We start from the raw sequence: 15,384 nt of genomic DNA, 5'->3' as shown, positions 1-15,384 counted from the left end.
AGCGGTCAGTGTAGCCCCGGGCGCACTGGAGTGTGCGCGCCGGGGAGAAGGGTGAGCGCTGCGGCTGGGAGCTCGGCTCCCGCTGCAGTGCTCTAGGTGAGAGCCGCCGCTGGGGGCCGGGAGCTCTGCTCCCGGCGCCTCAGCCCAGCACGGGTGGCCAGCCGCAGCAGCCGGGACGGACGTCCCGGGCTGCTAGTCGGCGAGGGGGGTGCGCTGCAGCCCGGCTCCCCGCCGGACGCTGCAGCGAGGCTAAAAGACAGGCGCCGCTCAGGGGGGACCGGGCTAGCCGGCTCCCTAGCGGCGTGGGCACATTAGGCGGGCCAGCAGGATGGTGAGCGCTGGGGTCCGGGAGCTACGCTCCCGGCGCCTCAGCGCTGAAACAAGCCAGGGTCACGGCGGCCGGGACAAGTGTCCCGGGCTGCCGGGCTTAGGTACAGGGGGGTGCGCCGCTGCGTGCGGCGAGGCCACTGATTAGTGCCACCCTGGGGGGACAGGGAGAGCCAGCTCCCTGGAACCCCAGAGGCAGAAAAGCAGGCTGGAGGATGGGGGAAGCCAGCCCCATACCTCCAGCACACAGAGAGCCCTCGCAGCCAGGCTGCAGGGCTAGGGAAGGCACTGCAGTGCCTGAGTAGGTAGAGTCTGTGCAGGGCACAGGCTCAGTGTATATTTACAGGGAATGTACAGTGTGATTTAAAAATGTAAGGTATTTAAAGAGAAATTGCACTTACTTGATTGTGTGGGGAATCCATAGCTGTGCAGGCTGATGGATTCTCCCAGACCTTTTCCCTAAAAACGGAATGCTTTCCCATCCAGCCTCACAGTTCCAATAGGGACAGGAAGAAAGAGAAGCAGCTTAGCTATAGAACAAGCTGAGGGGTTTCTTGGAGCTCCATGGAGATCAGCCGTAGTGGACCAGAGACCTGGACCGGGGAGCCAGGCTGCCCAGCTCTGGAGCCCAAATCCAGGCTGCAGGCAGTGAGAGGGGTCCCGGGCAGGTTTCTGGGAGTCAGTTTAGGAGGGAAAAACTTCCCCCCAGCCAGACTGAACGGCACCGTGGGAGTAGCCTGCTCTCCCAGATGGGAGAGACAAAGGAGACCGGCCACTCCCCACTGTCCATTGGGGACAATGTTAGGTGTGCATGAGTCCAGAGCATGCACAGCTCATGGGTAAACATTGATTGGTTGTACACCACAGGGCGGGCTTACCCCCTGTGGTAGAGGGTCTTGGAGAGGGATAAAAGGAGGGCAGTTGGCCCATAGGATTGTGTATTGTAACATCTTCTTCTGCTGAAACATCTTAATTGTATGCTGTTGCCCCTAGCAATAGGGAGGAGCCTTTTTAAAGGTTTTTGAGCAATAAAACACCTTTGCCTCAAGAAGACTGCTTCATCTTGTGACCAACAGGGTTAGGCCAAACCTAGCCCCGTTCTCCGGCTGTCCAGGGAAGCACCTGACGTCTCCAAGCTCCGCCTTCCGCCAGCTACCGGTAGAGGCCTAGCAAGTGGCTAGTGGGGATTCGTCGACACCACACAGGTGTGGTAAAGCAGTGCATCGGCACATACAGAGCAGAACCGTGGTTCCAAACGCCACGGCAGGTTAGGAGTTTGGTGGTGGCAGCAAGAACCCGCCCACAACGCAGTGGGTGGAGTCAGTAACAGGCGGTTACTGACGGTAAGCAGGGAATCCCCTATGTGGTCAGGCCTCGTGCGGCTTGACCTTCCATTCTGTGCGCAGATCACGGGACGCGGCAAGCAGCGAGTGCTTCCGTACGGTATCGTCCTGTCACAAATAACTAGTCCTATAATAATACTGCATAGAAGACCACAAATATGTTGAACCCGATGGACAATTGTCTTTTTTCAACCTTTGGTTACTATGTTACTATGTCTTATTAATAGAGAAGAGTGGGCTGATAGTAACCTACTACAGGCCCCCATTAACTTCCACTTAAAGGGCCGGATTTAAATCATATCACACCCACTATTTCCTGTCTAAAGTGACGGGAGATAGTGGGGCGATATTCAAATGTGCCCTGTTTTCGCGCTGACCACACTCATTACAGTCTAGTTTAGGTGTGCCAAGTGCCTACACCTGACTAAAGAAATGGGCGTGATTGTGAAGAGACCCGTTTGGGTCTTTACACTCATTTCAGCTCGTGACTTCCAGGGGTAGTAGCTGTTCTGAACAGTTAAGGTGGCAACAACTGGGGCAAAACCCCATCCGTCACTCAGTGTCAGGGAATATTAGAAAGTAATAAGAGGTTGGAGGAAACATAAGTCAGATAAACAGTTAATAATTATTTTACAGCCCATTTTTTAATGAAAGTAAAATTATCTTCTTAGCATTGTCTATAAAAGCAGAAAAACTTTTTTTAAAGTTCATCGTGAATGTTTTACATAGTAATAAAGATGATGACAGATGGTGAAATCAGTATTACAGACCTATGTCTTTCAGCGCACTCTCTGCACACTCACTGTACTGGGTTGGCGTACACACGGTCTCATTTCCTGGGAAGAGAAGGTTCTGTTAGTATCTCACATGCAGTTGTCTGAGGTGACTGGGGAGCAGACCTGCCTACTTATGAAAACTATAATCAGGGAGATTACAGTAGGATGTGTGCGCAAAGTGCGGTGCGCTGCTAAGGGGGCGTGTCATACTCTGCCCAAAGGGCCTGTCTAGTTCCACAAATGGGCGTGTCTATGCTAAAATGCTTGCTGTCTGTCACAAGATATTTCTATATAACATTAGTAACAATATATTCTGGGAAGTTTTGATACTAACATTGCTGTCTGCAACACAGGGTTTCTTGTTTGCAGTATATATGTACTGTGATATTTCTATTCTTCTTACTCAGCACAATATACATGATGAATGTGATGCCTATGCAATAAATTCCAAATGCAATTCATTCCCAAACCTACAGTTGTGCTCATAAGTTTACATACCCTAGCAGAATTTGTGATTTTCTGGCCATTTGTCAGAGAATATGAATGATAACTCACAAACTTTTCTGTCACTCATGGTTAGTGGTTGGGTGAAGCCATTTATTGTCAAACAACTGTGTTTACTCTTTTTAAATCATAATGACAACAGAAACTACCCAAATGACCCTGATCAAAAGTTTACATACCCCAGTTCTTAATACCGTGTATTGCCCCCTTTACCATCAATGACAGCTTGAAGTCTTTTGTGGAAGTTGTGGATGAGGCTCTTTATTTTCTCAGATGGTAAAGCTGTCCATTCTTCTTGGCAAAAAGCCTCCAGTTCCTGTAAATTCTTGGGCTGTCTTGCATGAACTGCACGTTTGAGATCTCCACAGAGTGGCTCAAGGATATTGAGGTCAGGAGACTGAGATGGCCACTCCAGAACCTTCACTTTATTCTGCTGTAGCCAATGACAGGTCGACTTGGCCTTGTGTTTTGGATCATTGTCATGTTGGTACGTCCAAGTACGTCTCATGCGCAGCTTCCGGGCTGATGAGTGCAAATTTTCCTCCAGTATTTTTTGATAAGATGCTGCATTCATCTTGCCATCAATTTTGACTAAGTTTCCAGTGCCTTTGTAGCTTACACATCCCCAAAACATCAGTGATCCACCTCCGTGTTTCACAGTAGGAATGGTGTACCATTCATCATAGGCCTTGTTAACTCCTCTCCAAATGTAACGTCTATGGTTGTGGCCAAAAAGTTCAATTTTGGTCTCATCACTCCAAATGACTTTGTTCCAGAAGTTTTGAGGCTTGTCTCTGTGCTGTTTGGAGTATTGTGAGCGGGATGCTTTGTGGCATTTGCGTAGTAATGGCTTTCTTCTGGCGACTCGACCATGCAGCCCATTTTTCTTCAAATGTCTCCTTATTGTGCATCTTGAAACAACTACACCACTTTTTTTCAGAGAGTCCTGTATTTCAGCTGAAGTTATTTGTGGATTTTTCTTTGCATCCCGAACAATTTTCCTAGCAGTTGTGGCTGAAATTTTTGTTGGTCTACCTGACCGTGATTTGGTTTCCACAGAATCCCTCATTTTCCACTTCTTAATTAGAGTTTGAACACTGCTGATTGGCATTCTCAATTGCTTGGATATCTTTTTATATCCCTTTCCTGTTTTATACAGTTCAATTACCTTTTCCCGCAGATCCTTTGACAATTCTTTTGCTTTCCCCATGACTCAGAATCCAGACACGTCAGTGCAGCACTGGATGAAAGATGCAAGGGTCTTTCAGGAGTCCAGAAACTTACTGACCTTTTATACACACACACTGATTACAAGCAAACAGATCACAGGTGAGGATGGTTACCTTTAGTAGCCATTCAAACCCATTTGTGTCAACTTGTGTGCATGTTATCAGGCCAAAATCTCCGGGGTATGTAAACTTTTGATCAGGGTCATTTGGGTAGTTTCTGTTGTCATTATGATTTCAAAAGAGTAAACACAGTTGTTTGACAATAAATGGCTTCACCCAACCACTAACCATGAGTGAAAGAAAAGTTTGTGAGTTATCATTCATATTCTCTGACAAATGGCCAGAAAATCACAAATTCTGCTAGGGTATGTAAACTTATGAGCACAACTGTATAAGTAAGTTATGATTTTGGTGTATTAAATGTTATTTTATTGTGAACACTGGACTGTCTGCTTCTTGTAGGCACTACCTATATTTATTGGATGTGCTGTTTACCATACCATTACAGCATTAGCCAAATCATTACAGACACCAGATAATCTAATTAAACAAATGTCTGATAGTAAAGAAAGATTTCTAACAACAATTCTTACCCTAACAACTAACCAGCAGCAGCAGCACACTATAAATGAGTGCACACCAGCTCAGATAAGAAGACCCTGTGTATGATCATGTGCTGCTGTCTTTCTCCTGTCAGGTTTCCCACAAGGGGGGATAATGAGAGTTGCCAGCAATGACTCCTTGGTAGTTACAGAAAATCACTTTTCTTGTAAGGAAACTACTTAGTGTCACCCCTGGCAGAATCTGAAGAATCCGGGAGATGTGAGATGTTCATGCCAGGTGGGCGGAGGCAAAAGATACAGTGCTGCCTTTCACTTCCCCCTCCCACCATAGCATCCATCTGAGCATACACAGTAGCATGGCTGAGGGGGCAAAAAAGGTAGTAATGTGATCGCCAGGAAAGCTCCTATTGGAGCATGTGCCGCTGACTCCACAATGGTACAGGAAACTTTATTTTGGGGGTCTAGCAACAAATGATAAAAAGCCCTAAAAGTTTTATATTAACAATTAGTGCACACAGAAAAAAACACATTATTTACACAGAGAAAGAAAAACAACACATTATGCCCTACAGAAAAAATCCACACAATCCTCCTCTGAAAGAAACAACACATTATATCACCCTCAGAAATACAAAACACATGGGAGGCTGGTGAGGCAGGGGAGGCTGGTGAGGCAGGGGGAGGCTGGGGAGGCTGGGGAGGCTGGTGAGGCAGGGGAGGCAGGTGAGGCAGGGGAGGCTGGTGAGTCTGGTGAGGCAGGTGAGGCTCAGGGCCGTCTTTTCGTATGGGCTCAATGGGCACTTGCCCTAGGGCCCCAGGAGTATACGGGCCCTAGGCTGATAGCTGAGGGTCCCCTCTTTCCAGGGGTACCAGATTTCTGAAAATCGGCCCTAGGGAACCGGAGATATCTGACTTCAAAGCAGTGGTCCCCATCCGAGCCTATTAATTGCTCTTCCCAGCCAGATCTCTCTGGCTCTGTCTGACTTACAGTTTTTCTGAGGGTATACGCCAAAAGGTGGGAGCCTCCACTTTCGGTGGACATTGGCAGCTTGTCTCTACTATGCCCAGAACCAGAGATATCAGCCTTCCAGCAGCCAGTCCCTGCTCCAGCTCCACACGCCTAATATGCAGTTTTATATATTAATTGGTAGATTGCTCTGGCTCCTGAACTCTGATCCCCAAGTCCCCAGTATCTCCTGAAAGGTGAGACTCTCTAAGTTTTTTTATCCCATTCAAAGCTAAGAAACCTTTTTCCAGGAACTTGAGATACTGTATCTGCAGTCAAACAACCAGCCCTCTCACCAGAAAATGAAGAACATTAAGCCCACTCCACTAAAGACCCCTCCCCTACCTATATTAAACACCCCATACCACCCTGGAAGTCATGTACCAAGGCCCCTTCATTCAGCCCAATGCCCCCTTCTACAGTTTAGTGTTCTCCCTCCCGCCCCATTTCCCACCATCTGTGCAGTAAAGGAGTAATTAGTAGAAATTACTGCTCCAGGTCCTACATGCAGAGTGGAAGATAGAACACACCCTACGGCGCGCAGAACATCAAAGCTGCCGCTGATAGCACCCACCACCCCTACCGCTAGAGGATGGGTAAGTGCCCCAAGTGCATTACTGTGCCCAGGGGCCCACACTGCTGTTAAGACGGCCTTGGGGAGGCTGGTGAGGCAGGGAAGGCTGTGGAGTCTGGTGAGGCAGGGGAATCTGGTGAGGCAGGAGAGGCTGGTGAGGCAGGGGATGCTGGTGAGGCAGGGGAGGCTGGGGAGTCTGGTGAGGCAGGGGAGGCTGGGGAGTCTGGTGAGGCAGGGGAGTCTGGTGAGGCAGGGGAGGCTGGGGAGTCTGGTGAGGCAGGGGAGGCTGGGGAGTCTGGTGAGGCAGGGGAGGCTGGGGAGTCTGGTGAGGCAGGAGAGTCTGGTGAGGCAGGGGAGGCAGAGCCTTTCCTGTCATACTGCAGCATACACGAGTCAGTGGCGTTTCTATAATGGGTACAATGTGTGCGATGCACACGGGCCCCTAGGTCCAGGGAGGCCCACACTGTACACAGCTGCCCATGTTGTTTCAATACTTACCTCTCTGGAGTCCCGCAACGGGTGCCGCAGCCACGGCAAAAATTACACCCAAAATGGCCGCCGCACATGCGCAGTATGAAATTTGTCTCCGGACAATGGCGGTGCCATGTTTTTGGAGACCTGCACATGAACAGTAGATTCTGGCACAATGCAGGAGCCTACTGTGCCATGGAGAGGAGGGGGCCCATCTGTAGTTTGCACACAGGGCCCTTCCTCTCTTAAAATGCTCCTGACCAGAGTTTTGACTACATGAAGTATATGAAAAATACAAAGAGTCTATTATTCTGGCCAGACAGCCCCTGGTGGCCACATGGACAATGGCGGTCACGGCACTGAAGGGGTTAACCCATAGTGCCAGGCGCCATTAGGAGGACAATGGGCGCTTGGCGCCACTTTTAAGCTGTGCACTGGTGCTAGGCGCCATCTTTACATGTATTGGGAGTGCTAGGCGCCGGGTATTTAAATATGTAAAATGCTTTTAAATATGTTTTATGACGTGTTTTAACAGATTGTGTTTGGGAAAGCCACTGGTTTGGTTATATATGAAGAGGAGCAGGAATGTGCTTTATCTAATTCTTAACTTTTGAGATGTAACTTGTATTTATTTATATTTTGTGCGATAACCTGATTGATTGGAGAAGACAGGGAGGGCTTACCCCCCTGTGGTACTGTGTGTAGGATTGAGATAAAAAGAGGAGGCCTGTGATCTCCAGGGTGTATTCTACCAGTTTCATTCTGCTGTAACATCTGCTGTATTGCTGAGTTCTTTTCAGAACTATTTGTTGCCAAATAAACATCATCTGCCTCAAGAAGACCGCTTCATCTTTTGACCTGCAGGGCTATGCGAAACCTAGCTCCGTTCTCCGGCTGTCCAGGGTGTAACCAGTGTCTCCAAGCTCTGCCTCCAGCCAGCTACCGGGTAGAGGCCTAGTCAAGCGACTAGTGGGGATTTCGTCAACACCACACAGGTGTGGTAAGGCGGCGAGTCAACACATGCAGAGCAGGACTGTGGTCCCAAATGCCACAGCAGGTTAGGAGTTTGGTGGCAGCGTAAACCCGCCCACTGTGCTGTGGGTGGAGTCAGTAACAGGCGGTTACTGACAGTAAGCGGGAATCCTCTATGTGGCCAGGTCTCGTGGAACCTAAACATCCATTCTGTGTACTGGGGACGAGACGCAAAAGCGATGAGGGCTTTTGTACGGGACCATCCGGTCACAGAAATTGGTGGCATAGTGGTGGGAAAATCCCAGGCGGCTTTTTGGCCACCCGATCGGAGAAGCCGAGTTACTCAGGAGAGGAGTAACTGCAGTGCGAGAGAACATGCAAGATGGCGGACTTCAGTGGAAAGTCTAAGGGAGATCTGGAGATCGTGTGCCAGGAGAAGGGTGTGGATATCCCTTTCAATGCGTCCAGAAGCGTCATGAAGGTGGCACTCATGAGCTTGGAGGAGTCAAGTCGGGCGGAGGTAGAGAGCACTGAGGGCATCCGCATCGGAGAGGACGATCACCAGTGGACCATCTTATGGAACCGGTGAGACCCACAAGCTCCGCCCCCTCTAGCAACAGCCATGTTTCCCAGCAATCCCTAGCAGGGCCAGGATCCCAATGTCCCAGGGGGGTCGGCACGGATACCCTAGCAGATCAGCTAGCGGAATTGGGGAAAAGGGCAACGGAGCAAGAACGCATGCTTGTCATTCAGATGTGGCATGAGGAGTGGCCATCACAAGCCATGGTGCGCCAAGAGCCATTGCCCGCTGATGCACACAGATTGGGACATATTCAGTTTGCCAAGTTTGCAGATAGTAATGGGGATATTGATGGACATTTACAAGTTTTTGAAAGGACTTGTAAACTACATGATTTACCCAAGTCGGAGTGGATGAGACACCTTGTGCCCACTCTGCATGTAGAGGATTTGGAGGCCTATAGAGGAGTGGCCACGGAGGACTGTGGGGATTATGACGAAGTCGCGAAGGCCCTCCTCCAGCGATTCTTCATCACTCCATAGTCGTACAGGAAAAAGTTCAGAGACTTGCCCAAGAACCCTAACAGCACCCATGAGCAGTTCGCAACCCAGCTGCGGCAGTATGTGGTGAAGTGGGTGAAGAATTCTGAAGCCACTACATGGGACGCACTGATCGACATTGTCTGCATGGAGCAGTTCTATCATAGGTGCACCCCAGAAGTGAAGGAGTGGGTGCTAGACCGGGAGCCACCCAGCTTAAAGATGGCTGCCCACAAGTATGTGGCAATTCAGCCACAAGGGCAGAAGCACCCAGCCAGCAGCCAGCTCCAAAAGACTGTGCCACCAGGGGGACACCTCTCTTCAGCTCATCACCCCCAAAAACAAGCGTCCTACAACCCGGGTGCTCTTGGCCAGCAACAGCACCACAGTGTCCCTGCAAGTGATCAGAGATCATCGGTGCCACGACTGGAGAAGAAATGCTACGGCTGTGGTAAAATCGGACATCTGAGGATGAACTGTCCTGCATCCCAAGCACCCAAGACTTGTGCCCCAAATCCGAGTGCTGGAGCCCGGCTCGCTTGTTTGACGAGTGGAGATGAGCCTACAGAGACAGTCAGTCCGATGGAGTGTGGTGAGAGACAGGTGCACGCTGCGGAGAGAGTCACCTGCATGGCCAAACAGCCCCTACACAATATGTAGAGGCACCTGCAGCCGGTCCACGTGGGACCCTTGCAGAGGGAAGGCCTAAGAGACTCTGGGGCCTCAATCACTGTGGTTATCCCCACCTTATCGATCCTGCTGCAGTATTGCAGGGTCGCACTGCCAAGGTCACCCTGGCAGATGGAACGGAGAAAGCGGTTCTCATGGCAAGAGTCTACCTAGACTGGGGAGCTGGACCAGAGTTGTGAGAAGTTGCCGTATGGATGGTCACCCAACTGATGTGGTCCTAGGAAATGATCTGGGTGGTGGGATCATCACCAGTTTTGCTGAGTCAAGTTCTACAACCACCGTTGACATCAGCTACTCCAGCACAGCACAGCCAGAGGAAAAGACTACAGCTGCTAGACAACTACCAGCACAGCCAACCACAGTCTCAACCAGCCCAGAGGAAAAGATTACAGCGGCTAGATCGGCACATCGACCCCGCATGCCTTTTGCCTCTGGTATGCCTACGTCCACTAGCAACGCAGAGGATGTTGGGTCCAGCTCGTTTGATCCTGTGGGGGTGCCCAATGATGCTCTTGACCCAAGTGGTTTGCCAACTCCGGCGGTGAGTATGAGAAATCACACTGACTTTTCCGTGACTGACCCCTATCATACTGACCCTAGTACTCCCCACCTACATCCCTCTGTAGAGTGTCCCAATTTAGGAGAGATTGAGGGCCACAGGTAGGAGATTAGGGAGGCTCAACTCTCTGACCCATCCCTGAAAGGCATGAGGTGTCACTCTGGCAGCGGCCTTGACAGGGTTGGGGCAGGAAGTGTGACCTGGCGGGAAGGGTTAAGGTACAGGGTAGCCAGGAAAGTGGGAGGGGATAGACCAGATAGGGAACGTGTCCAACTGGTCCCCCCAGGGAACTTTCATGCGCAACCGGTGTTGGTTGCCAGCGAAACCCCTTTGGACAGCAGCTCTGAGATAGACCATACCATAAATGCCTGACAGAGAGCTTACCCTGGTCTGGAATGTCGGATGATGCCCAGACCAACTGTAAGGCTGGGGCCATGCATTGGCTGCTGATGCACTCCAGCGTACGTGTTGTCTCTGGGCCTCTGCCCATAGGAGAACCCTTACAGCAAGTTGCTGTGGACTTAGCAGGTCCCCTGCCTGTGCGTAGCAGATCGTGGAAGTCACACAGCCTACCTGTAGTGGAATCCACACGGGATCCCGAGGCTGGTGGTCTGGCCGCCATCACTTTGGTACAGGTAACGGACCAAGAGGAAAGAGCAGACCTAGGTGATAGGGTAGATTTCCCGAGTCATAGGTTGACAGAGGAGGATTGGAGGGCAGGTCTGACAGGACAGACAGTTGCCAGATAGAAATGACAGAGGTGCAGTGCCTGGGACACCATGTGGGAGAAGACAGGGGTAGGCCCAAACCAGGGGGAGTGGAGGTGACCAGAGCCTGTTCCCTACCCACATCCTCTAGACCAGTATTGACCTTAGAACCTAAAAGGCCCTACGGACCCATTGTCACCGACTTTAGTCTCATAGTGAAGCCCTTTACAGAGATAGCTAGGAAGGGCATTCCTAAGTCAGTGGACTTTGCACCCGCTTGTGAGTTGGTATTCCTGTCATTGAAGAAGGCTTCTGTACCTGCTCCAGTGCTGATGGTGCACATTCTTGATGAGGATGTTGTGGTACGAACTACTGCACCACAGCACGGACTGGGAGTAGTACTGAGCCAGGAGGAACCATATGGGCAGGAGCACCCTGCGGCCTGTTTGAGCAGAATACTGCTATGGTGGGAGGTGGGGTATGCCACAATTGGGATACCTTGGGTGGCACTTGTGTGTACATTGGACCAGTTTTTCCTCTGCTTGTGTAACTGGCCCCCCACAGTGGTGACTTACCACTCACCTGTTAGGTGGCTGCAACCTTCATTGGGAAAATTGACAGACTGTTGTGGTGGAGACTTGGACTCGGACTTCATGTGGACTATTTGAACATTGTGTCCCCACGAGGATCGGCCCACCATAATATGGATGGACTGTCCCCACCTGGTAGCGTCCACTGCACCCCAAGAGACTGCGGGACCAGGAGCCAAATCATTGGGACATGGCTCCCTGGTTCTCCCGCTTGAATTGGGGGGGGGGGGGGGGGAGTGTGGCCGGACAGCCCCTGGTGGCCACATGGACAATGGCGGCCGTGGCACTGAACGGGTTAACCTCTAGTGTTCGGTGCCATTAGGACAATGGGCGCTTAGTGCCACTTTTAAACTGTGCACTGGTGCTAGGCGCCATCTTTAAATGTATTGTAGGCTCTAGGTGTCGGGTATTTAAATATGTAAAATGCTTTCAAATATGTTTTATGACGTGTTATAACTTGTCATATGTCACGCTCTAGGCACAATGTTAGGATTGCACATTTACAATGCATGCAAATGTCAGCACTTAGAAGGAATGTGTAAGTTATTTTGTTTCTAAAAGGGTTTGACAATTGTTCTTCAGCAACTTGTACATAGACAGTCATATTGTCCTAGCAAAGCAGGGTGTCGATTAGCAGGCCTTCTGGTGGGCAAACATTTTCTTTCAGGTACAAATGAAGGTTTGGAAAGAAGACTGTGCCTTCAGCATCTCCTGTGGTGTGATAACTCAGAACTGGTTTTACATGGAGACACAAGGGGCTGCTAAATCAGATTGTGTTTTATGAATGCAAACTAGTGGGTTTCGTGTAACAACAATGTAAGATTTCCTAGGCTGCATTATGTGTGATGCAGATTATGTTTAATTTACAGTATAAGAACGTTGTCTATGTGTGAGAGGGTGAATGCAATTGAAATTCAAGTTATATTTACATTTGTGAAAGAGACAGGAAGATGATAATCAGATTGTGTTTGGGAAAGCCACTGGTTTGGTTATACAAGTTGAGTATCCCTTATCCAAAATGCTTGGGGCCAGAGGTATTTTAGATATGGGATTTTTCCGTATTTTGGAATAATTGCATACCATAATGAGATATCATGGAGATGGGACCTAAATCTAAGCACAGAATACATTTGTTACATATACACCTTATACACACAGCCTGATGGTCATTTTAGCCAATATTTTTTTCTAACTTTGTACATTAAACAAAGTGTGTCTACATTCACACAATTAATTTGTTTCATATACACCTTATACACACAGCCTGAAGGTCATTTAATACAATATTTTTAATAACTTTGTGTATTAAACAAAGTTTGTGTACATTGAGCCATCAAAAAACAAAGGTTTCACTATCTGTCTCACTCAAAAAAGTCTGTATTTCGGAATATTTGGATATGGGATACTCAACCTGTATATGAAAAGGAGCAGAACATTGCTTTATCTAATTCTTATCTTTTAAAATGAAACTTGTATTTATTTATATATTGTGCGATAACCTGATTGGTTGGAGAAGACAGGGAGGGCTTACCCCCCTGTGGTACTGTGTGTAGAACTGAGATAAAAAGAGGAGGCCTGTGAGCCTCTAGGGTGTATTATACCAACTACATTCTGCTGTATTGCTGAGTTCTTTTCAGAACTATTTGTTGGCAAATAAACATCATACGCCTCAAGACGACCGCTACATCTTGTGACCTGCAGGGCTAGGCAAAACCTAGCTCCATTCTCAGCTGTCCAGGGTGTAACCAGTGTCTCCAAGCTCCGCCTCCAGCCAGCTACCGGGTAGAGGGCTAGTCAAGTGACTAGTGGGGGATTCGTCAACACCACACATGTGTGGTAAGGCGGCGCATCGACACATGCAAAACAGAACCGTGGTTTCTAAACGCCACAGCAGGTTAAGAGTTTGGTGGTAGCAGCGTAAACCCGCCCACTGCGCAATGGGTGGTGTCAGTAACAGGCGGTTACTGACGGTAAGCGGGAATCCCTTATCTGGCCAGGTCCCGTGTGACCTAAACATCCATTCTGTGTACTGGGGATGGGACGCGAAAGCGGTGAGGGCTTTCGTACGGGACCGTCCAGTCACAATTATATCATCTTTCTATTATTTACATCATTTTTATAGTTAAAACTATCGAGTAAAACGTCTATGGAAGGTGATGCAGTGCCCCCCCTACCTATCTTTTCCACACATCTCTGGTCAACACTCATCAAGTTTCCAGCAGTATATACTGCTGCACCTGTGTATAATTCCCAGGAGTATATACCGCTGCACCTGTATATAATGCCCACATGTATATACTGCTGCACCTGTGTATAATGCCCACATGTATATACTGCTGCACCTGTGTATAATGCCCACATGTATATACTGCTGCACCTGTGTATAATGCCGACATGTATATACCGCTGCACCTGTATATAATACCCACATGTATATACACCGCTTCACCTGTGTATAATGTCCACATGTATATACTGCTATCTTTTATTAAGAAAAATTGCAACATACATTACATAAATATGGTAAAACTCATAAAAATAGGACATACAATATACATTGAATTGTTGCCCAATAATCCAAACCAAAAAGCAACAAAGCTTGTATAACTATACGCAATGTCAAAATTGCTTAACATCTAAGCATAAAACAACCTACTGTATTCGAACAATACATATCATAACCATAAGCAATGAAAAGATGAATGAAGTCTTTTAGTCACATGCAAACCGCTTTAATTAAAAAACCAGAAAAAAGAAAATGTACGGGAAGGTGAAGGATAGGAAGCCATAAGATGAACAAGAAAAGGACTTCTGCTACCCACTCAAGGGGATTTCAGGTGGCGCCAGAGCCTGGACCACCCAACAGCATCCAACCTCTTCCTATCCATATCCATCATCCTCTTAACCTCGTGCAGAATATTTCCCACCACCTCCTCACAGGGGAGGACCTTTGCTCTGAGGGAAACCTGACACCGTGCACCCCATGTGTGAAACCTAACTGCTAAACTAACTATAAAAATTGTGGTTAAATCAAACCTTCTATACCCTTTGAATGCCCCATAAACCCACTCAGGGTAACTAAGCCCCGAAAGGCACGGGATGCATAAGGCCCTTGATACCGCTCTGTAAACCTTTATATTGAAGGGACACTCAAGGAGGAAATGGTCCATTGTCTCCACCTCCCCTAGACATTCCTCACGTGGGCAGCCACGATCATTGGCACTTCGACACTTGAGGTTACCCCGAACATAAAGCCTCCCTTGGAAAGAAAGCCAGGCAATATCTCTGAACTTCAGTGGGATTCTTTGAGAATTAATCAAAGACAACCCATCTGAGCAGACACTGCCTGGGCAGTCCCTTAACGACAGCGGAGCATAAAAGTGAGTCCGCAAAATTCTTCTCTCCATCTCCCTTCTAGAGAAGTTTTTGACTTCACCCACCTCCAGCCCCCAAAGCCTCGTCAAGCACAGTATAACGTAGATCGGGAGGTAGCCATGCCGGACTCGAAAGGTTTTTACTTGGCCACCATCCATCCATAACCTGAGGAAGGGAAACACCCAGGCCCTAAAACTCTCTACCGATCGAGGGGGAGTTCTTAGAAACAAACTCCCTAGATTCAGTTTTAAAAACGTTGTAGCAAAAAACACCACAGGGTTGACCATACTCAGCCCCCCCTGTTCCCTCGATCTGTAGGTGATCCATCTCTTGACCAGATTCATTCTATTCCCCCATAACATCAGGAAGAATAAAGAATTCATCTTGGTCCACAAAGACTGTGGCAAGAAGCACACATAACTGACATACAGAAAAAGCGGAATCAGATAGGTTTTGCATAAGTCAACCCTCTCCCTGAGAGAAAGTTGCCACCTTCTCCAGGACTGCACCTTCCTGGTAGCATCTTCCAGCCTCTTCTCCCAATTCTGAGTGGCATAATCACCACGGCCAAATTTGATACCTAGAATTTTATCTCTGGACTGGCGCGGGGGAGGCTATCCGGAAGGGTAAATTCATCAC

The 15,384-nt window shown here is 48.6% G+C and overlaps 1 protein-coding gene across 1 annotated transcript in view; it reads right to left on the bottom strand.

Moving 5' to 3' along the window:
• The window catches only part of LOC134928695 (acid-sensing ion channel 1C-like), a 650,441-nt gene that overhangs the window by 261,461 nt on the left and 373,596 nt on the right, over positions 1-15,384 (bottom strand). Inside the window, exon 5 of the mRNA XM_063924712.1 lies at positions 2,441-2,506. Coding sequence (XP_063780782.1) covers positions 2,441-2,506 — 66 coding nt within the window. The remainder of the gene's footprint in view (positions 1-2,440; positions 2,507-15,384) is intronic.

This window comes from Pseudophryne corroboree, chromosome 5 (genome assembly GCF_028390025.1).
Source record: "Pseudophryne corroboree isolate aPseCor3 chromosome 5, aPseCor3.hap2, whole genome shotgun sequence".
NCBI lineage: Eukaryota > Metazoa > Chordata > Amphibia > Anura > Myobatrachidae > Pseudophryne > Pseudophryne corroboree.
This window is presented reverse-complemented; position numbering and strand designations above follow the sequence as displayed.